The sequence below is a fragment of the Andrographis paniculata genome, unplaced genomic scaffold (assembly GCF_009805555.1).
Source record: "Andrographis paniculata isolate CXL003 unplaced genomic scaffold, ASM980555v1 Contig10END, whole genome shotgun sequence".
Taxonomy (NCBI): domain Eukaryota; kingdom Viridiplantae; phylum Streptophyta; class Magnoliopsida; order Lamiales; family Acanthaceae; genus Andrographis; species Andrographis paniculata.
This window is the reverse complement of record NW_026137380.1, coordinates 1,600,703-1,627,523: the sequence shown is the minus strand read 5'-3', so window position 1 is coordinate 1,627,523 and position 26,821 is coordinate 1,600,703. Positions and strand designations below refer to the sequence as shown.

At 32.2% G+C, this 26,821-nt stretch overlaps 6 protein-coding genes across 6 annotated transcripts; 3 read left to right on the top strand and 3 right to left on the bottom strand.

Moving 5' to 3' along the window:
* Positions 1 to 27: 27 nt before the first annotated feature.
* LOC127245656 (nucleoside diphosphate kinase 1-like) lies at positions 28 to 1,668 on the bottom strand. Its single transcript, XM_051266661.1, has 4 exons — positions 1,501 to 1,668; positions 1,272 to 1,320; positions 389 to 620; positions 28 to 270 (listed from the first exon to the last, which is right to left on the bottom strand). Exons 1-4 carry the CDS (start codon positions 1,549 to 1,551, stop codon positions 156 to 158), a joined length of 447 nt encoding a protein of 148 aa, XP_051122618.1. The 5' UTR covers positions 1,552 to 1,668; the 3' UTR covers positions 28 to 155.
* Positions 1,669 to 2,534: 866 nt separating this feature from the next.
* LOC127245665 (pentatricopeptide repeat-containing protein At1g11290, chloroplastic) lies at positions 2,535 to 5,217 on the bottom strand. Its single transcript, XM_051266673.1, has one exon. It carries the CDS (start codon positions 5,155 to 5,157, stop codon positions 2,737 to 2,739), a length of 2,421 nt encoding a protein of 806 aa, XP_051122630.1. The 5' UTR covers positions 5,158 to 5,217; the 3' UTR covers positions 2,535 to 2,736.
* A 10,104-nt stretch (positions 5,218 to 15,321) lies between these two features.
* Positions 15,322 to 17,673, top strand: LOC127246708 (probable WRKY transcription factor 12). The gene is made up of 4 exons (XM_051268231.1): positions 15,322 to 15,805; positions 15,997 to 16,079; positions 16,606 to 16,776; positions 17,379 to 17,673. Exons 1-4 carry the CDS (start codon positions 15,473 to 15,475, stop codon positions 17,539 to 17,541), a joined length of 750 nt encoding a protein of 249 aa, XP_051124188.1. The 5' UTR covers positions 15,322 to 15,472; the 3' UTR covers positions 17,542 to 17,673.
* A 16-nt stretch (positions 17,674 to 17,689) lies between these two features.
* Positions 17,690 to 19,206, bottom strand: LOC127246715 (uncharacterized). The gene is made up of 2 exons (XM_051268243.1): positions 18,699 to 19,206; positions 17,690 to 18,016 (listed from the first exon to the last, which is right to left on the bottom strand). Exon 1 carries the CDS (start codon positions 19,107 to 19,109, stop codon positions 18,720 to 18,722), a length of 390 nt encoding a protein of 129 aa, XP_051124200.1. The 5' UTR covers positions 19,110 to 19,206; the 3' UTR covers positions 17,690 to 18,016; positions 18,699 to 18,719.
* Positions 19,207 to 22,258: 3,052 nt separating this feature from the next.
* LOC127245822 (pentatricopeptide repeat-containing protein At1g02150) lies at positions 22,259 to 24,855 on the top strand. Its single transcript, XM_051266899.1, has 2 exons — positions 22,259 to 22,719; positions 23,398 to 24,855. Exons 1-2 carry the CDS (start codon positions 22,306 to 22,308, stop codon positions 24,610 to 24,612), a joined length of 1,629 nt encoding a protein of 542 aa, XP_051122856.1. The 5' UTR covers positions 22,259 to 22,305; the 3' UTR covers positions 24,613 to 24,855.
* A 505-nt stretch (positions 24,856 to 25,360) lies between these two features.
* Positions 25,361 to 26,696, top strand: LOC127245205 (cyclin-U4-1). The gene is made up of 2 exons (XM_051265965.1): positions 25,361 to 25,771; positions 26,292 to 26,696. The coding sequence occupies exons 1-2, from the start codon at positions 25,434 to 25,436 to the stop codon at positions 26,578 to 26,580; spliced, it is 627 nt and encodes a 208-aa protein (XP_051121922.1). The 5' UTR covers positions 25,361 to 25,433; the 3' UTR covers positions 26,581 to 26,696.
* Positions 26,697 to 26,821: the final 125 nt, after the last annotated feature.

Sequence of the window (26,821 nt, the reverse complement as noted above, 5' to 3'; positions counted from 1 at the left end):
CTTAAAACTAAATGTGCGCAGCGCACATAGGCAATCGACACATCATCCAGCTTATAAAATTCAAAATAGGTTCGACATAGTGTTTGAAACACTGGTAAATAAGTATAGGTATAGCCGACGACCGGCCATAAGATAGATTAAATTCAAGTTCAATTTCACTCGTAGATCCATGAGTGAAGGCTGCTCCTCCATTCGGCAAGTCCTTCGGGGAACCAAAGAGCAATCTCCTTTCTTGCACTCTCCACGGCATCGCTGCCGTGAATCACATTCCTGTTTCGACAAAAGTTTGCGGTCGAACAAATCATGTATACATTGAAAGTGAACTAAATATTAAACCGATCAGGATAAGTTGCTAAGCTTATGAGGGATGAATTTGAATTGAAAGTACCTGCCGATGTCAATTGCGTAATCGCCACGGATGGTTCCCGGGGCAGATTCAGCAGGATTTGTGGCCCCAATGATCTTCCTTCCGGTAGCGACCACGTTCTTGCCCTCCCAAACCATGGCGACAACAGGACCTGAAATGATGTACTCGACAAGTCCGTTGAAGAATGGCTTTGCAGACAAATCGGCGTAGTGCTTCTCAGCAAAAGCGCGGTCCACGGTAATAAGCTTCAGACCTGTATTGTCGAACATTTGTTCATTCAAGTTTACGTCTGCATTCCTATTCGAACGAGGACATACAAGACATGGAGAAACATACTTGAAAACCTTATCCATAGATGTATGTAATCTGCATTTTCACCAATCCTCTGCAGAGGTCATGTAGCTTGTTTTTCGACACCCTTCTCGTATATTATGCAATATTTTCCGATAACATTCGATTGTGTGTTTGTTTGGGTTATTTTACTTTATTACTGTTCAGTCTCTACATTTTTCACTAAAAATACCATTTTTTTCTCTAACAGAACATTACATCAACATCAAACCATTTTTTCACACCCATTGTTTCTCTCTAAGAATAGATCAGATTAATTCAACACCAAATTTTCATTTAAGCCATGAAACTTATTTTTCATTAAGCAAATATATGATCAAACAAGAAACACCTCAAAAACATATATCTCAAACTATCAAGAGTACAAACAAACAAACACAATAACAGTTTCGAACATCTCTAAGTTCTCTACAAAAAAAACACTACCCAAAGCAATATATACACAAACAAAGAAAAAATTTATATGCAACAAATAAATAAAACAATTAATTGCTTAAACACAGTGGAGTGAGTAATCATCATTCAAAAGGAACTAGTAATAATTAATTGGCACCTTTCAGAGTGAAGCCCTTCTTCTCAAACCTGCTAATAATCTCACCGACCTGAACCCACAAATTGCCAATGAATTATAATCAGGAAACAAAGAACGATAAGCAATCACACAACAGCATACTCTAATTTAGGGTTTCCAAACTAAACTAGATCCATCCTCCCAGCAGAATCGAACTAAATCAAACAAAAGAGATAGAATGAAAGTAAAGAATGGATGAATGAAGACGAACCAAGTTTCTCTGGACGCCATCGGGCTTGATCATAATGAAAGACTGCTCCATTACTCTAGATGAGTTAGGTTTGGAGGAGAGGAAGAGGAAGGAGCTGAGCTGGGAACCGATACCCAAAAATGAGGAAGGATATGCGGTGCGGTGAGGTGCCTTAAAGGACAAAACCCTAATTATTCGCTCCTCTACACTTTAAAAGAATATTCCGTAATAAAAGGTTTCTTTTCTTTGCTTTTTCGCATGTCCAAAAAGATACCTATTCCACATTTATTCAGAAAAAAGATATACTCTATATATTAGAAAAAAAAAAAAAAAGACTATATATATATATATTCCTTCATTTTAATACGCTATATATTTATTTTGTATGTTAATTAAAAGATTATCACTAATTTATAAGCAAGTTTAGATATTACTATAATTATACTATGCAAAACTTACGGTTTCTTTGCCTGGGAATTGAATTTTAAATAGATTATTCATTTTTTTTTTTTAATATCAAATCAAATATTTATTTTTTATTTTTTATATTATACTAAAAATTAATTTTACATTCAAAACATCATATAGCACATGTCTATATCACATCGTACAACTATTCAAATTCAAAATTTTTACTATTCAAATCCCAATTCAAAATTCAAACCCCAAACAAAGACAGCCTTAGTTCATTTTAAGTTGATGGTGATTAATATAAAAATAAAAAAATAATTTAAAATATTTTTGAAAATTTAATTATTAACTAAATAAAATAAAAATAATGACAAACCAAGGGTAATTATTAAATATAAATATTTGACTTGCCAAAATTAATAACGAACAGGCGAAAAAGATGAGAGTAAATTAGACCGTAGACAGTCTCAGACTTACTTATGGTGTGTTTGTTTATTCATCCTATTTTTTATTTTTTTTATATTATTTTAAAAATCAATTTTACATTTAAACTATCAACGTCATCACCTATTTATATAGCATTATACGTCTATTCAAATTCAAAATTCAAATCCCAACTCAAAATCCAAACACCCAAACAAACACACCTTTAAACTATTCTCATATTTTCAATAAACATTTGGATTATCTATTTTTAAACTCTAAACCTTAGCAGAGCCCGCGCACGGGCTTGACACTACCCGGCTCTCGCTCGAGACCCGACATAACACTTCCCCGCAATCGCGGGCTACCAAAAGGACTATCCGGCACTCGAACACGAGTCCAAACAACAACGATGGATCAAAATCACCAATAATCCCCGCACGAGCATTGCCCGCCCTTAAAATGGTGGAACCGGTGCATGTCCCGGACGACAATCTCCCGTCCGGTCACCAACGATATATACTTGGTCGCGTTATGGCAATCTTGGCACACTCGGAGATTCTTCCGGACATGAATTACGCTCCCCGGCCTCGTATTTAGAAGCGCAAACGAGATCGCAAGCTTCTCGCTGTGACTGTTCAGCAGCTGCTCCTGCACGTCGTCTTCCACGTCGTGGATCGAGCTCGTGTCGGGAACATAACCCGCCGCCTTGATCTTATCGATCAGCTCTTCGAGGTACGCATAGATCTCCTTCGTCTGCGGATGATTCGTGCAGCCGGAGTAGAACGTATGCATCGCATTCTTCGTGTCGACGGAACTGCACCCGGGCGTTTTCTGAATCCCTTTCTTCTCCATCGATTTTCTTACTTTCGCGACCTTTTCCCACATCGACGCAATCGCGTAGATGTTCGCTAGAAGGACGTGGTAGCCGCCGTCGTCGGGTTCGAGCTCGAACAGCCTGTCCGCAGCCTTTTCGCCGAAATCGACGTTCTTGTGAATCTTGCAGGCTCCGAGCATTGCACCGTAGACGTTGATCCCGGGTTCGACGGGCATTTCTTGAATGAAGTCCCACGCGTCGTTTAGCTTGCCCGATCGACCGAGAAGATCAACCACGGCGCCGTAGTGATCCATCGACGGCTCGATGCCATATTCGTCCTTCATCATGGCGAAAAAACGGCGACCCTCGTTCACCAGCCCCGAGTGGCTGCAGGCGGAGATGATGCATACGAACGTCACGTCGTTCGGGCTCACATTCCCTCGGCACATTTCGTCGAATAGCTCGACGGCTTCGCTTCCGAAACCGTGCGTTCCGTATCCGTCGATCATGGCATTCCACGTCGTCACGTGTCTCTCGCCCATCGCGTCGAATAGCTTTCGCGCTGTACAAACAGCTCCGCATTTTGCGTACATGTCGATGAGCGCAGTCATCACAAACACATTCTTGTCCAAATATGTTCTTATCGCCACGCCGTGAATCCACTTCGCTTGCCGTAACACCGACAGCTCCGCCACAGCGGTGACGACGCTCACTAAGGTGAACGAATCGCGCTTCATCCCATATTTCTGCATTTCGCAGAAGAGATCGATGGCTTCGACTGTGCGCCCGTTCTGCGCGTACCCTAAGATCATCGCATTCCACGAAACAAGCGTCTTGCCTTTGAGCTTACGAAACAATTCGGCAGCAACATCGACTCTTCTGCACTTGTTATACATCGAAATCAAAGAATTCACCACAGAAACATTCGAATCCAGCCCCAACCGATCGATCACCTCACGAATAGATTCGCCACGCCTAAAATCGCCCAAATCAGCACAAGCGTGAAGCACTCCCATCACCGTAACATTCGTAGGCTTCAATCCTTCATCCAACATTCTTTCGAACAAAACCAACGCTTCCTCCGAATCCCCAATCTGTGCATATCCATCAATCATCGAATTCCATGATACTACAGTCCTCGAATCCATTCGATCAAAGACACTTCTAGCTGCTCCTATTAGCCCACACTTCGCATACATATCCAACAATGCAGTAGCTACATTCACATAAGATTCCAACCCGCGTCGAACAACGTAGGCATGAATCGACCTCCCCATCCTCAAATTGCCGATGTTAGCTAATGCCGGCAGCACAGAAACAACGGTAACCATATCAGGGCTGTATCCTTCACCTTGCATCTTCGTGAACAGCTCTACTGCCTTCCATGGCATCCCATTTTGGGCAAAACCAGCAATTACAGTATTCCAACACACTAAATCTCTCTCAGGCATTCTGTCGAACATCTTATAGGCCTCAAGAATCACGCCGCATTTAGCATACAAATTCATCACGCTACTCATGGCGTACAAATTATCAGATAATCCGTTCAAAATCAACTGCGTGTGAATCTCCTTACCCCTCCGAACGTCGGAGTTATCGGCGCAGATTCTCAATAAATTCGAGAAATTATACACCACCGGCGCAACGCCGTCGTGTCTCATCCGATTGAAGAATTTCAAAGCAGAATCGTAATTAGATTGCTGTGCGTACCCTTTCAAGAGAGTGTGGTAAAGCGGATCGATCTTCGACTCGATTGGCTCGAACACTTTGACCGCGTCGTTTAGGCTCCCGAACTTGCAGAACAAGCTCACGAGCTTCGTCTGGAAGAGGTGCTCGTCGTAGAGGCCATTTTTCACGATCAATGGAATGATTTGGTGGAGCTCTTTCATGGAAGTGCAGAGCTCGAGCAGAATTGCGGCTGGATGCTTGTACACATGTGGAGGGATGTGCGTTCTCGGCGAAAGAAATGGTGGAGCGGCCGCGGACACTGCCGGCGGCGGAGTTCTCTGCAGCAAAAGTGAGGTCATTGATTCCGGCAGCCGCGAATACGCCGGAGAAGCAGAATTCAGAGCTCTGCAACGAACAGCCTCCGCCGTAGCAGCCGATATCCATATCCTTCTCTATATGAGTAATTATTGTCTACTCGCGGTGCACAGAACCCGATCCAATCTGACCGTCCACGTGTACGGTGTAGAGATTAGGCTTCTCTCTAGCCCATTTACTAATGGGCCGGCCCATAAATTTAAAAAACCCACAACTTATTTATAAAGAACTGTACAAATAAGAATAATAATAACAATATATTTCTTTTTATTTATCAGATTGTATAATAGAACATACATGTATCTGATATAAATATAGAATTAAAAAAAACATAAATCACAATAATTATAATTATAATAATAATAATACATTAGTTGGTGAAGGAATGATAAGTTTCACCTTAACACTAAGGAAGAAAAGAAGAATGATTATACAATAGGAAAAAATGGTCTCATATTTAATTCACTATTCTTGTTTAAGAGTTCAAATTTCAATATTCAATAAATTTCAAACCAATTATATAGATAATAAAAAATAAATAAAATCTCATTTTAAAACTAAAATTATAATTTCTCCAATAGAAAAAATTAAAGGGCCACATGTATATATATTTAAAAAATATGTAGAAATAAAAAAAAAAATAAGGGACCCCAAAAGAGAGAAGAGAAGAGAGGAGAAGGTGATGGGGGCATAGGCACAGTGGGAAATGAATGATGAAAATTTGGAAAAAAATCAATGATTAAAAAAGAGGGCATTGGGCATTGATTGTTGCATGGAATTCAGCACACATTTTTATTTGCTTCTTCAACTTGCAATCTTTTCTTTACTTTTCCATCTCATTGCCCTTTTGAATATTTTTATTATTTTTTAGTGCTTTTGATTTTAACTTTATATATATATATATAATATAAAATGATGATAATGATGGTGAAGAATATATATATATATATATATTTTATTGCATTGTCCACATAAGTCCATTCTATTCAAATTCTTCCTTGTATGGTTACAACTTCCTTTTCCTTTTCCACTTACACCATATTTTCACATGTTTCTTCTAAACACATTTTAGTGACTTGGGTTTTTGTCCATTTCTCTTTTTGTTTATTTTAATTTGTTGGGTTGGGGTTGGGGTTGGGGAGGGTTTGGTGTTAGTGTTTTAGATCAAGAATCAAGAATGTGTTTATTTGGGTTTCGATTTTGTTTGGTGTTTTGAGTAATGAGTCTTGAATAATATATTTAGAGATTTAATATTTATAGTTCGAATAGTGTAATATTGTTAGTTTTATTATGATCATAATTTATTCGAGACGAAGTTAGAGATATCGTATTGAATTATACATAATACGAGTTAGGGGCTTATAGTTAATGCTCGTATAAGTTGAAATGTACCAAATTTAAATTTAGCGGGGGTGTCGGAGTGTCCGGGAGCCTAAATGAATCTTTAATGACATATTTGAGAAAAGTTGATTTATAAAATAGGAGTAACCAATTAATATCACTTTATTTAAATTAACTTTTGGTCATATGCAAAATAAAATAATAACTACTTCTGATTTTAAACTCAAATTTTGCATTATAATCATTGAATAATTCGTTAAATTATTCCATATTAAATTCATGTTTAACAAAAAAATATTGATAAATTATACTTGAAAAGTAATCATATATATATTGCGGTTCAATTATTTTATTTTATTTATTTATTTTTATATCGATTCTTAATAATGAATTCCCAAATAAAAAAAAAAAATTCCTAACATGTGAAAATGAAAAAATAAAAAACAAAATAATAAAAGAGCAAATATATCAAAATTTTAGGGTTTTGTGTAGTGTGGGTTATTTTGTTGATGGTTCTTATTGTATTCAAATAAGAGATTTTTGAACATATGCATATATATATATATATATATATGTTCAATAGTTTTTGGAGTTTATTAAATCTAATATAATTGTTCCAATTTTTTAACAATGAGATTAAAAAGAACACAAATATATAATCACTCTTCTGTAGTGATTTTTAGATTTTTTTAATATTGAATAATTGTTTAATTTAATATTGTGTATAATAAAATAGTACATTTTGGGTGTGTTTGTTTTGGGGTTTGGATTTTAAGTTGAAATTTGAATAGTAAAAATTTTGAATTTGAATAGTTGTATGATATGATATAAATAGGTATTGATGTTATGTTCTGAATGTAAAATTGATTTTTAGTATAATATAAAAATTGAAAAATGGGTGTTTGATTTGATGTTTTTGGGAGAAAAATATGAAATGAATAGTAAAAATCTAATCTGATCCCTGAACAAACAAATTCACTAAAAAAATAACCTTGATGCTTTATTTTATTTTTCTTTTTTCTTTTATATTATTTAGATACAATATTTTAATGTTAATTATATATAATACATATATAGTTGAATGTTATTACTGAAATACTACTCCCTCCCTCCGTCCTAGGTAATTTGGGTGTGTTAATGTAGACACGAGAATTTAGGTAAAATATGATTAATAAATAATTAAGAAGTATATTAGTAAAAATAATTATAAATTAATATTAAGATAACTAAATACTTTAATTTAGATTAAAAAAATTATAAAATATAAAGTTTAAAATGTAATTAAAATGTATAATTATATTTAAAAAAATAATAAATTATGTAGGACGAACGAAAAAAAAAAAAAAGGAACAAATTATGTGAAAAAAATGGAATAATTATTTTAGTGAATTGATGTAATAATTTTTTTAAAAAAATATAAATATAAATATTGAATGTAATTTTTTTAAGAGGAAAATCAGAAAATGAAAACAAAATTACAAAAAAGCAAAAAAGCAAAACTTTTGTTGTTCTTCATTTCATCCGTCATTTAACAAACTATCTATTATTTAATTTTATTATATCTCATAATAAAATATTCATTTTTTTAGCAACTGTACTATCTACATAACATTACAAATATTCTTACAATTTACACTATATTATACAAATGTCATTATATTTATATCACACAATACTAATAAAGTTATTTTAGTTATTTCTACTTCATCCCAATATATAACTAATACTTTTAAAATTCCCTATAAAAAGCAAACATATACATAGATATGCGAGGAAGTATATGTTTTAATTTTTTCTTTCTTTTATTGTTGTCTAGGATATATATTACTCTCTCCGTCCCGCAGAAGAAGGAGCCTTTTGTTAGGGATACAATATTTTAATTAGTATAGGTTATTAAGTTATTAATAATAAGTTAAGATAATATTTTATTATTTTATATGTGTAGTATTGTTGGTATTTTAAATATTTTAACAATAGATCAAATATATGCAATATAATATCATTTTGTAGACAATAAAATTTTATATAATACAAATGAATAAAAAAATATATTTATTTATTTATCATTATCATAAATTAGTTTTATAAAAAATAAAGAGTTTTAAATATAGATAAAAATATTTGTTAATGGATGAGAGATATATAAATAAAAAGATTTTGAGTGAATCCTACGTGTAAGATATTACAAGTTTAATTAAATTTATTTATATTTGTTAAGTATGTTTAAGATCGATAAATTTGTCAAAAATGGAAAGAGGTCATCTTTTATAAAATATACCAAAAAAGAAATGAGAACATCTGTGACAGATAAAATATTAATGCCGTCTAGTATATATATAATTATGTTAAATAATTTTAATGCTAAAATAAATAAATATATAATTTAATATACTCTAAATATTCGTAATCCATATCTTTGGATTCGAATAAATTCAGGGTGTGTTCGGTTGTAAGATTTTGCTATTCATCCCATTTTTTTCCTCCAAAAACATCAAATTAAATATCTATTTTTTATTTTTTATATTATACTAAAAATAAATTTTACATTCAAAATATCACATCAATACCTATTTATATCATATTATATAACTATTCAAATTCAAAATTTTTACTATTCAAATCTCAACTCAAAATCCAAACCCCAAACAAACACCCTGAGTGTGCATGTGTTTTGCTTTGATATATATATATATATATATTACATAAAATGCATTGTGTTACACGTATGATTGGTCATACATTTTAGTTTAATAAAAATATGTAGTGGGACATTTTTAATAATAATGATAATAATAGTAATAATGCCAACATTTTCAAATTAAGAATTTTATATACAATCAATCAAATCAAACCAAACTTGTGACAAAGTTAGGGTTTTTGTGACATACTCCCCCTATCCCACAAAATTTATCCTTATTTTCTATTTTTGTCCGTCCCACATAACTTGTCCTTTCTATTTTAGAAAATATAATTATACATTTTAATCGCATTTTAAATTTTAAATTTTATAATTTTTTTAATTTTAATTAAACTATTTACTTATCTTAATCTTAATCTATAATTATTTTTACTAAATAATAATTATTTTTATTAATACACTTCTTAATTACTTACTAATTATACTTTACTTAAATTTCCGTGTCTACAGTAATACACCCATATTACATGGGACAGAGAGAGTAAAACACAAATTAATACTCCCTCCGTCCCAGAAAAGATAGGACTATTGTTGTAGATACAAAAATTTAGGTAAAATATAATTAGTAAGTAATTAAAAAGTGTATTACTAAAAATAATTATTATTTAGTAAAAATAATTATAGATTAAGATTAAGATAAGTAAATAGTTTAATTAAAATTAAGAAAATTATAAATTTAAAATTTAAAATGCAATTAAAGTGCATAATTATATTTTCAAAAATAGAAATGATAAATTATGTGGGACAGACAAAAACAAAAAATAATAACAAATTATGTGAGATTGAGGAATTATATATTAATAATCAGATCAACAGGATGAATTAAAATTATTTTTTTCCAATGACGAGGTCATCTAAAAAGAATAAACTTAAACCAATATACATCATTTAATCAATCAAAAAAATATTCAAAAAAATATTCTAATGTGGACACGTTGATTGACTTCATAATTTATATTTTATTCGTCTTAATTCAATATTTATTTTTTAATAAAATAAAGTAAAATATTTTATTAATTAATTGTAATACGTAAAATAATTTTAATAATCTCTTTTAAAATATAAGAAAAAAATATTTTTATTAAAATTAATAATACTTCGATATATATATTATTAATTTTATTATAATAAAATAAAATAATAGAAAATACATTAAATTGAAATAAATAGAATAAAATTTAATAAAAATTTATTTTTTTCGTCTCACATAATTTGTTTCTATTTTTTATTTTTGTCCGTCCCACATAATTTGTTCTTTCATTTTTTTGGAAAATGAATTATACACTTTAATTATATTTTAAAATTTTAAATTTTTTTTTAATTTTAATTAAACTATTTAGTTATCTTAATCTTAATTTATAATTATTTTACTAATACATTTCTTAATTACTTACTAATTATACTTTACCTAAATTTCCGTATTTATAGTAATACGCTCATCTTATTTAGGACGGAGGGAGTAATATTTATATGTAAATTACTACTTTTAATATATACTCCCTCCGTCTTAATACCATGTCCACGTTGTCGTTTCTGTCCGTCCTACATACCATGTCACTTTTTTTTTTTGGAAAATGATTACAAATTTTAATCTCATTTTAAATTTTTAAATTTTTTTTTAATTTTAATTAAATTAATTAGTTATCTTAATCTTAATTTATAATTATATATATTATAAGATAATTATTTTCACTAATGCATTCTTAATTATCTACTAATTATTACCCCCTCCTAAAATACCGTATCTACAGTGTAGTAGACACAGTATTTGTGAGGGAGGGAGTATATTTTTTTTAAATTTAAACTTTTAAATGTCGATCATTTTATAAAATTTGTTGAAGATTTGATCGTGTATATATATACATATAATATAACAGTATAGATATATGCAATGATTCGTACTTGAATATTCCCTGAAGCTTTGATTTATGTCCTCACACATCTATTCAACCCTGAAACTCCAATAATGACCACTCCCAACTCATACATACCTACATACATATTTTCATTATTATTATTATTATTATTATTATCATATTTTCATTATTATTATTATTATTATTATTATTATTATTATTATTATTATTTTTAATAATATGGTCACTTGCACCCGTTGTTTTTCGGATACACTATGAGTAAATTTTCGATCAAATTTAATTTAATATAGTCTGCAAGTTAGATTCGACAAAAAATCGTAGTAGCCAAATAAATAAAATCTTTTTTACTATGTAATACTAGTAAATTAAGGGTTATATATATAGGGTTTGGAATTCCAAGAAGCATGTTAAGATTTACTTTAATTTAACTTGAAGAGCAAAGGGAATATGATTGCTAAATGTCAGATTTATTTTTATTTTATTTATTTATTTTTATTTTTATTTTTACTACTACTATATTATTAAAATTACTGCAGAAAAATCTCTTGTGTGATATGATGATAGGATGTGATATGAAAAAAAGGTGACTTTATCCACAAAATCTTCTACTTCTTCCTAAACTCCAAATTAAACCCAAAGGAGGAATATCTTTTTTACTTTGGGAAATCAATTTTATTAATACTGCCCTGCATGCTCTCAGTCAGTCTGCAGCTGCACCCCTAACCTAACCCTAACCCTAACCCCCTCTCATAGCTTACACACTATACATTACTCCATGCATGCATGAATCGTATAGGGTGTGTTTATTTTATAAAATACTAATTCAAACGAATATTTCTTTTATACGAGTTAGGGGATAATATAAAAATAATAAATATATTTTTGTTCGATTTTAAAGGTTTTATTTATTTTTTACGTGTTGATTTTTAAATATTAATTATTACATCAAAATATAATATTAAAAAAAATTACAAAAATACTTCAATTAATATCTTATAATACTAATAGAAGAATATTTGTATAAAAAATTATACAAATATAAAAATTTTATTAACATTAAGTACAATGATGGAAAAGACAAATGTAATCTTAAAGGCGGATGGAAAGAATATAAAGATAAATACGAAAAAAAACACATCCATACCCCCTCCCGGTCTTTCAATTTTATGGTCAAAATTTTACATATGATTATTGTTATAATAAAATACTCATTCCGTCCCAATATAATAGTCCTATTTATTATTTTTGTCCATTCCAAAATAATAGTTTTATTTCCATAAATAACTATATCACTATAAAAGTACCTTTATATTTTTGTTATTATTACAGAATTAACACTACTTTTTACATTAATACACTCGTAAGGACAAAAAATATTTTACTCATACTTTTTACCCACTATCAATATAATATCAATATTCTTTAAATATCATGTTCAACGCAGTCAAAACTATAGTTCTGTGTGACGGAGGGAGTAGTATAATTTATACTAAATAAAAAATAAGAATATTTTTAGAGATAAACATAGTGAGCACAATTTTTAAAAAGACAAAAAGAGTATATTTTTTATTTAGATAAAAACATTTGAAAATTTTGAGTAATTTTAGAAAGAGTAAAAAAAATTTAAATAATTAATATGATATTTTATAAAAATAGATACTGACATAATATTTTCTCTAAACAAATTATAATTGATAAATAGTTTAGAATATATAGAAATTGTGATATTTTAAGCACTGGTCTATTATTTTATATGTATAGGTTTTTAGTTATTGTTTATATCATACTATAATATTAATATAGTATGAGTAGTAAGTATTGTGTAAGAATTTATTAACTAAAATATTTTTAAAATATACATAATAAATTGTAAAATAAAATAATTTTAATTATATGGATAATTTTGTATAAAATATAATTAATATTTTATTATTGTTTGGGAAATACAGTTAGAGACAACTTGAAAGGTAAAAGATGGTAATAAAATAAAATAAAAGTACTAAATTTTCTTTGCCTCCATTGTTGAATTTGCATGGAAGGTAAGAATTTGATAAGTTTTTATTAATTTATTAAATTAGTAGTTCAATAATTTGGAACATACCTAGAAACAGTAGTAAGTGTAATGGGATTGGATTTTAAATGCATTATTTATTTCATTTTTTTTTAAAAATATTAAATCAAATACTTATTTTTTATTTTTTATATTATACTAAAAATTAATTTTATATTCAAAATATCACATCAACACCTATTTTAAATTTATTTATTTTAAATATATATATTTTTAATATATTTTAAATAATAAATTTAAATTGATTTAAATATTTTAAATATATATATAGTACTTATCCGATAAATATATATTTATTTGAATTTAATACGAATTTTTTAATAAATATAATATCATACTAGTTCATTATGATATAAATTAAAAATATTTTTAAAAAATAAATAAATAACTTAGGAAGCCAATAACTTTGTTTTTTTGAATAAATTGAGTGTATAAATAATTATAATATATTTATAAATGCGCATAATATTAGGGATAGAAGTAAATGTATTTTCATGAATAAAGAAAATAATAATCAAACATATGATGAATAAAGGAAATAATATTTTATTTTTGTTTCCATTACAAATTAAAAACAATTAAGGCTTTGATACCTAAATATTCTCAAAACTTTTTGAGACTATTTATTTATATATTTATAAAATATAATATTAAGTACTTATTTTTTATTATTCTCAAAAAATTTGAACTTAAAAAATACAAAATATTATGTTTAAAAAGAACCTAATATGTAGAGCTGTTAAAAATTAATCAGACACAGCAATCCGACACGAAATAATTGGATTTATACTGGTTGACATGAACCCGACACGATAATAAATGAGTCGGGTTAGGGTTGAGGCTCTCAACTCGAATCCGACACGACAATCCGATTATAATATATTAATATTGATTAATATATTTATTATATATATAAAATAATCATAATTTAATAATTTTTTCATAAATTAATTTAAACTAAGTTCAGTTTTAAATAATTCAACCTCATTTAAGTTCAAACAAATAAAAACTAACATAACACGACAACAAAATAAAAAATTATTTAATTTGAATCAATAAATTAGACTTAATTATATATACGGGTCAACACAAGTCAACCCAAACCCGATACAATAATAAATAGATCAAAATAAAATTAAATAATTTAATCTATTTAAAGTATTCAATTCGACACAAACCCAACACAAATGGGTAATAATATGAATGGAGAGTATGTAGGAGCCCACTAACACCTTGCATAGACTATAGTGTGTTCCATTGGGAGTTTAAATTGAATTTAGGTATTTAATTTTTTTTACTTAAATAATATTTAATACTTTTATAAATAAATATTATTATGTATTGCATCCTGTAATAGTAGCATTTCTCTATAATATTTTCTTGTCCCCTATCCTAGATATGTGATGGCCCCTTGTATATATTATTTGATTATTTTTTTTATTTTTTGAATTTAAAATATTCTAAACTTTTTAATAGAAAAATTATTAAAATAATTTTTAAAATACAGTTAAATAATTATATAGAAGTAGAAACAAACACCGTACTGTACGTGACCTCATCATTGCCCAAAATAAATGCTTCTTATCTCTTCAAAACAAGACCTATGGCTATATATATATATATATACATAATATGTATATATTTGCCCTAGAGAGAGAAAGGGAAAAGGAAATACTAAGAGGGAGAAAATGTGTCAATGTCACTGTTGTAAACTAATGATGTATATTCTGTGTAGCGTTCAGACAACCTATGAAAGAATAACATGGAAGAGTTAAGAAACACGATGATGCATAATCTTGAATTTATTCATTTCTTTCTATTTATTATTATTATTATTATTATTAACAACTACTCATAAATAAATAAATAAATAATCAATAATTCACGTGTATATATATATACATACACCCACACACTCCATATTCAAAAAAATAAAAAATAAAATAAAATAAAATTCCATGGACTTAATTCTACGAATTTGACCGCAGCAACGCATCCGCCTCCCCACTCAAGAAACATTCTCGTATTCGTATAACCGTATCAATGTATATTCGTATTACGGTCAATACGTCGTCGTATTATGTATGGTCAATACGTCGCCGTATTGTGCTTCGTTTCCCATACCCATACCCTACTTTAATTCCACTGATCTCCCCTCACCATGCATTAATACCCCTTTCCCAACCAGAAATTTCTACATACATATATATATATATACATACATATATCTGTGTGTATTATTGTTAATAGGCTTTACAATCAATAATCCACCATCAAGAATTTGCTCGAGATTTTTTTCAATTAGGTCTTTAATGGAAGGGGAGAGATCGTCGTCAGGATTGCCATCGGTATTCGATCATCACAGTCACCTGCAAATCTCGAGCTTCTCAGCACCTCAATCTCATCATCATCATCATCAAGAAATGGGTTTTGTTCAGTTCGAGGATCACAATCAGGTCTTGAGCTTCCTGGTAGCGCCGCCGCCGCCGCCGCCGTCCTCTCAGCCGCCTCTCGACGGCGCCGCCGTGTCCAAGCCAACCACCGCCAGCTGCAACACTACTACTAATAATAATGCTTCCTTAGGGTTTAATATTCATAATGAGATCGCGAATAATCGAGCCTCATGGAATAACAACGACCGGCAGGTATATTTGGTTATTAATTAATTAATTCTCAATTTTGATTAATTGCGGGTTTGAATTCTTGGATAGATATGATCACACTGTTAATTTCTGATATGTCGAGTTTGCTTCATTGCTAAGATCCAACTGCAGCTCTCTTTAATTTAGATCAGTCAGAAGATCGAATTAATTAATTTAATTTTAATTTTACACAGGTGGGATTGGATCCTGACAAGAGCAACCCTAATAATGATGAAAATTGCAGTGGCAATAACACCAACGAGGGAAGCAATTCATGGTATCATTGCAATCTGTCTTTATCCTCTAATTTTCCATTTTTTATTTTTACTACTTTAATTTCATCGAATTCAATTAATGTGTAATGAATTGCTGCTGGGTACTTCTGAGTTCTGTTCTGATCGATCATCCTTCTTTTTAATCATCAAACCCTAGCCAGCCAGAGATCCTTTAATTCGATCCATATATCCTTATTTAGTCGAGCCTTTTTGTTTTGAAAATTGGGGGTTTCCATTTAGGAAGATTTCCAAGGAAGTTGGAGAAAAGGGTTTTCTTCCTTTTCATCATATATCCCAATTTATATATATATATATATATATATATGGATCTGTAATTGATCTGGCAGGGAGAAGATCCACTGTTTATGTACAGAAAGAAGAAATAAAATTATATATATATATCTAGATGTATGTATGTATATTAGCGTGTCTGAGAGGGACAACAAGTGCTGGTTCCACTATATAGAGTTTGTGCTGGTCTTTCTGTACTCCATTTTTAATTTGATGTATTATTATTGTGTGATGGAGGTGGAGGAGCAGCAGTTGTTCGACGACAGACAAGAGCAAGATCAAGATAAGGAGGAAGCTGAGGGAGCCTAGGTTTTGTTTTCAGACAAGGAGTGATGTCGATGTTCTTGACGATGGCTACAAATGGAGGAAGTATGGACAGAAGGTTGTCAAGAACAGCCTTCATCCCAGGTACCTCGATCTCTAGTAATTAAACTGTAGATTAGATTAGATATTAGATTTGATTGGATTACAAAAGCTGCCTCTGCTGATGATGAACTGAACAAAATTCTGGTAAAGTAGTGATTTGATTTTTCATCTGTGGTCTGTCTGTCTTTTAATCCTTGCCTTAACCTTCATCCGTTATCATGCTTTCTTCTTCACACATTTCTTGGGACCTGTAGTTACCTAATGCAAAATATATATATTTTTCGCTTGAATTCGTGTCCGTAAAATTATGGATTTAAATCGAATCTTGCATGTATATATTAACAATGAATTAATGTTGATTAGTTAGCCTCTATTATGATTTTTTCTTAAATAGGGAGTGTATATATATATATCATGTTTTATTTCTTAATTAGATCATAAAATGTGATACATGTATATATATATATATGTATGTGTTTGTGCTTAAAATTGAATCATTTGAATCAATGAATGCATCGCAATCAATGTTGTCTTTTGTGTTGTTGATTCCACATATGTTGTTCGTAGCTCGGCATATTTTTGGTTTTTTTAAAATTATTGTTTAGTTTGGATGATCGAGAAAAATCGATGGAATGTGCTTGCAGAAGTTATTACAGATGCACGCACAACAATTGCCGGGTGAAGAAGAGGGTCGAGAGGCTGTCTGAAGATTGCCGGATGGTAATAACAACCTACGAAGGCCGACACAACCACACTCCCTGCGACGATTCAAATTCCTCGGATCACGACTGTTTCACTTCATTCTAGTCGTTCTCGCAGATATACTTAAGAGTACTCGGCACCTGTTCTTGTAGGAATTGCGTGTACCATATGTGTTTCGATCGAGATTGTTCGTGTGTATAAATACAGACATATATATATATACACTACATTACATTACATACCCTGAGTGTATTGGGACACTGCATTGCTCCAAGGCAGCCTAGCTAGTGTTATTACATTCCCTTTTAGTTCGATTTTCTCGAACTTATGCTTCGGTTTGGTTTAGAGAAATTATTTCCTGTGCGATCTCAAGATTTATCGAAGAATCAAAGAATATAAAACATGAGTTATGTCAGACAAATATCCAACATACGAATAAACATCGATTTTACAAAATAATGTACATGGTTGTGGATGCCGTCGTTTGATCGAGTTTATGCTAACTTTAAAACCCGGAAACTATCTTGGCTCTCGACCATTTTCTTTCTAAGAGGCGCGGACAAAAATTCGGCGTCTACATCTGCAAGGTAAATGGTCGAAAATTGTTAAGATATAGATCAAGAGTTGTCTCGCTGAATCGATTATGGCAAAGGTTGTAAGAAAAAGAGATGATCGAAGATGACCATACAATGTTGTAAGAAAACAGATACATGGGATATAGCTATATGAGACGAGATGTCGACTAACCTTCTAGAACTTCCACACACTTACAAATCCTTACAGTTCACAGCATTGTGTATAAAATCTTACAGCATGAATTTTGATTACAAAACACATGAGGATTATATATGATCATGGATCGAAGACACACCGAAAATGGCTAATAAAACAGTGAATCATTGGCAAGTGTAGATGAGCTAAAGAGGAATTCAAGCATTTTGTGATGATTCTATATGATTCATAAGCTAATTGGAAGCTAAATAAATCAATCATCTCTTTTTTCTTAACCTAAAAGACAATTTCCTTTCTTGTTCAAGCACTGTTACTGTTCTGGTCTAATTCGAGCAATCATCCATGGCAGCAATAGTTGCAATCATCACAATTAACCTTTTTTCGTAATATTAAATTGTTCATAAACGTATCACAATAGAACAATTGGTATTGGAATATGGCAGGGGGCTGTGAGACAGAGATTGGGGGAAAATAGAGACGACGATGAAATTAGGTTTAATCGTCAAATTAACGAGATTCGAGAGCAATACCTCGATTTCTGAAGACGATTGTTAACCTAGATATGGCAAATCCTCGGCGCCGTCGATGGTGATTCCGATTCGCTTGACAGAGTCGTAAAAGGGGGTGAGCATCTTCCGGTAATAGATCGGCCTCGAGAGCTCCTCCTGCACGTCGATGCGGACGCTCGAGACGCCGACTTCTCGGAGACGGATTGCGAGCTTGTCGCCGATTTTGGAAGCGATTTTGGAGTCCCAATAGATGCGAGAACGGGGGAAACGGTTGAGCTTCGCTCTGTAGTCCTTGGCGAATTCCTGTTCGGAGGAGGAAGCCATGGCGATGATGGAGTAATTGTCTGCGCACGTGACTTGAGCCGTCATTTTCCGGCAGGAGAGGACGAGGCGTAGGAGGTGGGCGCTCCGAGCAGTCGCCGGCGCTGTCATTTACGCCGCCGTGGTGGGTGGAGTCCGTTGAAGAAAATAACCAAAAAAGTGACCAAACAACGCTAACAGGCAGGCACCATTAGATATGCATATAATAACATTAGCCTGTGGTTTTTGCTTTTTCTAACAAAAAAAAAATAAAAATAAAAATACACTTTCTCAAATATATATTTATAAAAAAAATTTAATATACTCCCTCTTTTTCACATACTGTATGTGGACGGTAGGATATAGTTACACTATATTAATAATGTATTAGTAAAAAATAATTATTTTATAATATAAATAATTATAAATTAATATTAAAATAATTAATTAATTTAATTAAAATTAAAAAAAAATTAAAAAGTTTAAAATGAGATTAAAATGTATAATTATTTTAAAAAAAAAATGTAGGATGCTTGGACATGGTACGTGGGACGGAAGGAGTATTATATAGGCTTATTATTTTATATTTTTTACATAATTTTTTATAGTTTACTTGTGAAAATAAAGTTTTATCTCAAACACTCTCAATATTTTCAAAATAGAAAATAATTAATTATATTTAATATGTCCTCAGCATTGTATCCTCTCACATTATCCAAATAAAAAAATAAAATTAACATTTCTCTCTATCACATCACATGATTTCTAAATTATCATACTTAATATTACCCACTTAAAAATTCATACAAAAAACACGTTGCACCTTATTTGAGACAGTGAAAGTATTTTTTTTCAAATTTCCAAAATTTCAAAAATTTTCAAAAATTTCTATCTAAACAAAGCCTAAAACTTGCGTTCAGACAGTAAAATTATAAATTCAAATTCTGAAGCTCTCATAGATTAGGTTTGAACTTAAAGAAATGTGTATATATATATATATATAATATAAAACATAATAATATATTATTTGTTTTTTTTCACATTTAGATTCAAATTTCTACTATTTAGATCGGAATCTATGTTCTTAATTTTACAAAAATATATTATTATATATTTATTTTAATATCAAATTCAAATTAAATTTAGGGTGTGTTTGTTTCAGGGATTTTGTGGAATTTCTACTATTTTTACAAAATATTTTCTCCAAAAATATCAAATTAAATATTTATTTTTTATTTTTTTTATTATAAAAAAAATCAATTTTATATTCAAAACATCACATCAATGCTTATTTATATCATATTATTTAAATTTAAAATTTTTATTATTCAAATCCCAATTCAAAATCCAAACCCTCGGACAAACACACCCTTACAGGAAATGAGCACAGTATCTTCTCTCAACCCGAAAATCAGAGTCTTTAGTCTTCATTTCACAAGTCCACGCGGCGTCGGCATTGTTGTCCTTTTCCTACAAAACTACACATTTAATCCAATGCCACCATTGACTCATTACATTACACAATACAACTTGTCTCTTTAAAACCTTAGAATTACAACACTCCCTCTCACCCTTCCTTAAATTTTCACCCATGGCTTCCACCACCACCACCACCACCACACAAAGGTCAATCCACAACTCTCACCCTCCTCCTCCGGCGGTGGCGGCGGCCGACAACGACGACGACAACGATCGATCCCGGAAATTAGATTCTTACACCATAACCTTTTCATGGCCCTTCGACGTCCCTCCGTCTCGTGATTCCGCCGCAATTAGGATCGCGAGGAACGTCACAAAGTTCTGGTTGTACTATACGATATTTATATGGACCGTTTTGTTCATCGCCCTCGCTCCGGCACGCGGGGAATCCGTCGTGTGCCTAGTCGCCACGACGGAGGTGGGATTCCTCTACTACCTAGTCGTGCGCGCCGTCCCCGATTCGAGCTTTATTCACAAGATCGTCGACAGGCGGGCCGTGTTCTTCCTGTTGTTCGTCGTCGCGTGCGTTCTGATGATCGCGACCCGCGCGACGAAGCATCTTTTTATAGTTCTTGCAGCCACTGTGCCTGTGGTTTTGGTTCATGCAGTTTTGATTAGAAGAGAGGATGGTGTTGAGAAGGAGGATGATTTGATGATGGCTGATCTTGTGCAAGAAAAACTTGGGGATGTTGTTGTTGACTCTCAAGCTTTGGTTTGATGTTTCATGGCTTAGGTTTTGATGTCGTTTTTCTTACAAGCATATATATATATATATATAAATATGTAGCGATGCTTTGTGAGTTTCGAGAATGTTGTTTTGATTGTCTTGCTCGATTTATGTTTTCTTATGGGTTAATAATTTGTATGTTTGTATCGATTTTTTAAATGAATTTATTGAATAAGTTAAGGTGCAAATTAAAATTTCATATTGTTAGATTTGAAGAAAATCTTAAAAATTTATAAATCAGACAAATTTATTCTTTATCTGGTTAATAGAAAAGAAAAATAAATAAAAAAAATATTTTTTATAAAAATAGAAAAAAAAATAATAATGGTTGAATATTTTATAAATAAAAGAAATAAGATTATAATAATAGTGCTAATATAGCACAAAGAGCGCCTAATAATTCCGCAACATTAATTGCATGTGAAATTAATATGCGTTTATAGAAACCTTTTCCACACGTCGCTTGACTTACTATAGCAAGTCTTGGGGTGGGGTGCTCTTAGCTCTTTGGTTGTATTTAATTGTTTTCAAGTTGAAATTTTTATTTCTAATACTATGAGTAATTTTTTAATTAGATATTCTAATCAATAAATAATTTTTATAATAATAAATAAAAATATATATTTAATGTGAATATAATATTGAAAAATAATAAAAACTCTTTTTTTTTTCTTCATATTTACTTGATTTACAGCTCTATGTTCTATTTATATAGAAAATTTTAAATTCTGAAAAAAAAAAATTGATATGATATTTTTTTGAAAATAATATTCAAATAATTTTTGAATTGGGTGAATTTCTTAATACTATTTGATAAAATGTAAAATATATTTGATAATATTTTAAATATATAAAAATATTACAAAAATTCGAATTTAATCTTTAAATTGAATGAAAACGATTTGATAAAATGGTATACATAAAATTCAACAAATTTAAATCAAAATTTTCTTCAAGGCCAATATGAGCTAGACGAATGATTGAGGGCCATTTTGAAATAAAGTAGGATCTAAGGGACGCAATTGAAAATAAGGAAAAGTATTAAATTAGGAGAAAAAACAGGTATCTTATCCTCAGAAATGAAATTTCAGTCCCAATTGAAAGCTTAAACCCTAAACAGCCATGTTGCTTCAACCAATTACCTCAAAATTTGCCCTAAATTATCACGCACAGAATCAGCGTCACTCGAATTCGTCAAATGCAATCTCATTCTCGTCGGAGTTGCGGCGAGATTCCACCTTTTCGGTGAAGCAGCCGTTGGTATCCGCCGGTTATAAAACCCCTAAAAGCTCCGGCTTGGTTACGTGTTCTTCAATATCACAGGTTCATAGCTATGGAACAGTTGACTACGAGAAGAGACCTATGCCGAATTGGAACGCTATATTCAAGAAGATATCGATGATGGATGACCGCAATGCAGGCGCTGCTTCTGCTTTGAACCAGGTGGAAAATGAGGGTCGGAGGATCACCAAATGGGAGCTTTGCAGGGTCGTGAAAGAGCTCAGGAAGTTCAGGCGCTACAGATATGCTCTTGAGGTATATATTTTAGGTCAATTTCATTTTCCCGAATATAAAATTGGATTGTATGATTCATATGAGGACAAGAGAAACCAGAAAGTGCATATCTAGTATTTGTTAGAAAGGACTCTGCCGTTGATTGAAAATTTGAGAAGCAAAGGGCTTAGACATTGTTGAACAATTTGTGGTCATATTGATATAAATTTATTTGAATTCATTTGATAGTGGTGCAATTCCTGCCTTGATGTCTTTATGTGTTAATAATGTAGTTTGATTATCCTGTAAGTTCATATAATGTAAAGGCATTGTCGTCGAAGGAATTAAATTGAAGAAGAACTTAAAAAGAACTCGTGTATATTCACAAAGTGTGGTCATTTTGTTAATTGTTTAGGCTTGTACATAACTAATGCAATTGCAAGATTGTGTATATAGGATTTGGCTAGTATGATTGCATCCTTAGTGAGCTTTGGCTTTGCGGTAGATGGTAATTGATTTGGAGATTATTTATGATCCTTTTGTGGTTGTTTGTGGGGGTTGAGTTTTCTTAACTGTTGGGCTTTTATAACAGGGGAGATTCGGGTTTCTCCCCCTTGCTGGTGACGAATATTTATGTAGGATGTGTATGTGACTGAGAAGCAAGTCTAGCTCTCTTATCGCACATTCTGCATCTGATATCTGTATTATCTTGTTATGTAGGTTTACGAGTGGATGAATAATAGACCAGAGTTATACAGAATAACGACAAGCGACACTGCCATTCAGTTAGATTTGATCGCCAAAGTGCACGGGGTTGAGAGTGCAGAACAATACTTCATGAAGTTGCCGGATGCTTTAAAAGATAAGAGAATCTATGGGTCTCTTTTGAATGCATACGTCCGCGCTAGAATGAGGGAAAAGGCCGAATCTCTAATGGACAAAATCAGGTACAGTGGCTACGCCATTCACGCACTTCCATACAATGTGATGATGACACTCTACGCAAACCTTAAAGATCACAACAAGATCGAGTCGCTTATATGGGAGATGAAGGAGAAAGGCGTCGTGCTAGATACCTACTCGTACAATATTTGGCTGTCGTCGTGTGGATCTCAAGGATCTCTCGAGAAAATGGAGCAAGCTTTTGAACAGATGCAGCTCGACGACGCCATCAATCCCAACTGGACAACCTTCAGCACGATGGCTACAATGTATATCAAGTTTGGCCATCTCGGCAAGGCGAAAAGCTGTTTGAGGGAGATGGAGATTCGAATAACCGGTCGGGATCGAATCCCATATCATTACCTCATCAGTCTCTACGGCAGCGTGGGCGACAACGAAGAGGTGTATCGAATATGGAAAATTTACAAGGCTACATTCGTCAACATCACCAATTTCGGCTACCATACGATGATCTCTGCCCTCGTTCGAGTCGATGACATCAACGGTGCTGAGCAAATCTACGAGGAATGGCTTTCAGTGAAGTCGCTGTACGATCCGAGGGTCGCGAATCTCCTTCTGAGTTCGTACGTTAAGAAAGGGCTTTCCGAGAAGGCGGAAGCCTTTTTCGACGATATGGTCAAAATGGGAGGAAGGCCTAACGCGATGACTTGGGAGATTCTGTCGGAAAATCACATCCGGAATACGGAAATCTCCGAAGCGTTGTATTGCATGGAGAATGCTGCGTCGGCTGAAGGCTCGATGAGCTGGAAACCGAAGCCCGTCAACGTCTGCGCCATTCTCAAGATTTGCGATCGAAGAGACGATGATGCAAGTAGACATGCCTTGACGGAGATCTTGAAGCGAGCGGGTTGTCTTGATGACGAAGTTTACATGTCCAATATCAAGCTATCCGACTTCGACGCAAGCTCTACTCCGGCGACAGCGGAGGATGACGACGAAGCTTCGTATGCATTTTCCGACGAGCCCTTTTAAGGTATGGATCGGGTTCGGACACAATGCCGGCGTGCCGGTAAACCGGGTTTTCGACGTGATGGGGACTTGAAGTCCCGGACCTGCAACTAGTGTGTGCCGACAATATGGTTTACCCCATACAGCTAAGATGTCTATTCCCAAACAGTAATGAATCCTTAAATTTGTTAAATGACATATCAGTGGTCCATTTTCAGCTGTGTTAGAAAAACAAGCCTATATCATTTATTATAAAATTGTGTACAATTAATCTCTCTTTGCGGGATCTGGCCATTGCTGTAGGATCCATCATGGAGCTCTGGTCCCGGGAGTTGGCAAGAAAAGTGGGACCCAAAAAGGTCTCACATTCACCATTGATCATAAGAAGAGTGATGTAATGACTCACATGATTGGCATATGCCTGTCATGAGAAAAATCTATAGAGAATCAAGATCCAAATATACATACACCAAAACATACATATATAATACATAAATATTGTTGTTGAGACTTTTTTTACTTTTTTTATTTTAAAATTTAATTTTTTTATCTCCAAAAAAAAAGGCAAAGAAAGCATTGGCAACACAACACACATGACATGAGTGCACTTAACCTTTCCCTCCTTCACAAGTTAAAACTTGAAAAACAAAACACACATACAAAAAAGAGGGGTATTTTGGTCATTCCACCCCCACATAGGTAACCACCAGCCTACAGGTTGTTAGTTGCCTCTTTCATTTCATTTCAATTTATTTTTATTTTATGTCATGTCTGTATATAATATAAATAGGCCAGTTTGAACATGAAACAAAATCCAAGATTGAGCTTAGGCAAGCAAACCAAAAATGGCATTGATGTTGGAGAGCCCTAATGAGATGCCTAAGCTCATCTCCTTCCTCTCATCTCTTCTCCAAAGTGTCGCCGAATCGAACGATCGCAGCCCGGGATTCCAGCCGCAGAAGATCTCGGTCTTCCATGGCCTCACCCGGCCAACCATCTCCGTCGCGACCTATCTCGAAAGGATCTTCAAGTATGCAAATTGTAGCCCTTCTTGCTACATTGTTGCCTACGTCTACCTCGATCGCTTCACGCAGCGCCACCCGTCATTGCCTATCAATTCATTTAATGTCCACAGGCTGCTCATCACTAGTGTCATGCTTTCTGCTAAGTTCTTGGATGACATGTGAGTCTTAGTTTAATTCTTGTGATCAAAATTTCATTTTTTTTTTTTTGGAAATTTTCTTGTTGAATCTTGATTTGGAAGCTGAATTATGAAATGGGATTGATCTTGAAGTATTGATAGATATGGGTATATAATAATTAGGGGGGGGGGGGGGGGTCTTTGAATTGATGATTACTTGTGATTAATCTTTGCTTAAACTTCTTGATTATCCCAACAACCTAATTATGCATACATACCTTGTCTGTTAATCATCAGTCAGCTTTAATTTTTTTCAAACCCATATTATGTTATTTTATTTAAATTTTAAATTCTTGCTTGTGATCTTCAAAGATAGCCACTCATATAAAGTGATGAATGTCACAATCCAGCATTCACAATTGAAAGCTACTGCCCAACAAAGGCTTGCAAAAATTTCACCACTATTTAATTAATTCATTCCACATTATGAAAACAATTTTTTTTTCTTTTTTAAAAATTTCAATTTTGTTGTGACATTATATAAATAATTTTTTTGGTTCAGGTATTATAACAATGCTTACTATGCCAAAGTTGGAGGGATCAGCACAACAGAAATGAACTTTCTTGAAGTGGATTTCCTATTTGGATTAGGGTTTCATTTGAATGTGACCCCAGCAACTTTTCAGACATACTGTTTATATCTCCATAGAGAAATGAATTTGCAGCCTCAGATCAGCAGCAATATTAATATTATTGCAGAAGAAATTAATGGGAGATCATCAAAAGTACCACATTCTTGTTTTAATGAAGATGAATCATCACATCAACAGCAACAGCAACTTGCTGTTTAAATTTATGTTTTTTTTTTTTTTTTTGGGTATCTCTGTTATTATTATTATTATTTTTTTCTTGGGAATGTTTGGACCTTTTAATCCATTGGAATGTACAGTTGCTTGTTTCCTTTCAACATTTTTAGCAGCCAAAGTTGAATCTCCCTTCTTTACATTAATTTTAAGTAACCCTAATAATTTTTGGAGATGCTGTTTGCTGTTTATTTTATTTTTTTTGGTTCTTTTAAATTCTTGGGGTTCT

Excerpts from the sequence above, each read along its gene's own strand:
- LOC127245656 (XM_051266661.1), bottom strand. The coding sequence starts at position 1,551 with ATGGAGCAGTCTTTCATTATGATCAAGCCCGATGGCGTCCAGAGAAAC. Across the intron at positions 621-1,271 it reads GAAGGGCTTCACTCTGAAAG|GTCTGAAGCTTATTACCGTG; the intron begins GTGCCAATTAAT and ends TCGACAATACAG. Across the intron at positions 271-388 it reads TACGCAATTGACATCGGCAG|GAATGTGATTCACGGCAGCG; the intron begins GTACTTTCAATT and ends TTGTCGAAACAG.
- LOC127245665 (XM_051266673.1), bottom strand. The coding sequence starts at position 5,157 with ATGACCTCACTTTTGCTGCAGAGAACTCCGCCGCCGGCAGTGTCCGCG.
- LOC127246708 (XM_051268231.1), top strand. The coding sequence starts at position 15,473 with ATGGAAGGGGAGAGATCGTCGTCAGGATTGCCATCGGTATTCGATCAT. Across the intron at positions 16,080-16,605 it reads AACGAGGGAAGCAATTCATG|GTGGAGGAGCAGCAGTTGTT; the intron begins GTATCATTGCAA and ends TGTGTGATGGAG. Across the intron at positions 16,777-17,378 it reads AAGAACAGCCTTCATCCCAG|AAGTTATTACAGATGCACGC; the intron begins GTACCTCGATCT and ends ATGTGCTTGCAG.
- LOC127246715 (XM_051268243.1), bottom strand. The coding sequence starts at position 19,109 with ATGACAGCGCCGGCGACTGCTCGGAGCGCCCACCTCCTACGCCTCGTC.
- LOC127245822 (XM_051266899.1), top strand. The coding sequence starts at position 22,306 with ATGTTGCTTCAACCAATTACCTCAAAATTTGCCCTAAATTATCACGCA. Across the intron at positions 22,720-23,397 it reads GCTACAGATATGCTCTTGAG|GTTTACGAGTGGATGAATAA; the intron begins GTATATATTTTA and ends CTTGTTATGTAG.
- LOC127245205 (XM_051265965.1), top strand. The coding sequence starts at position 25,434 with ATGGCATTGATGTTGGAGAGCCCTAATGAGATGCCTAAGCTCATCTCC. Across the intron at positions 25,772-26,291 it reads GCTAAGTTCTTGGATGACAT|GTATTATAACAATGCTTACT; the intron begins GTGAGTCTTAGT and ends TTTTTGGTTCAG.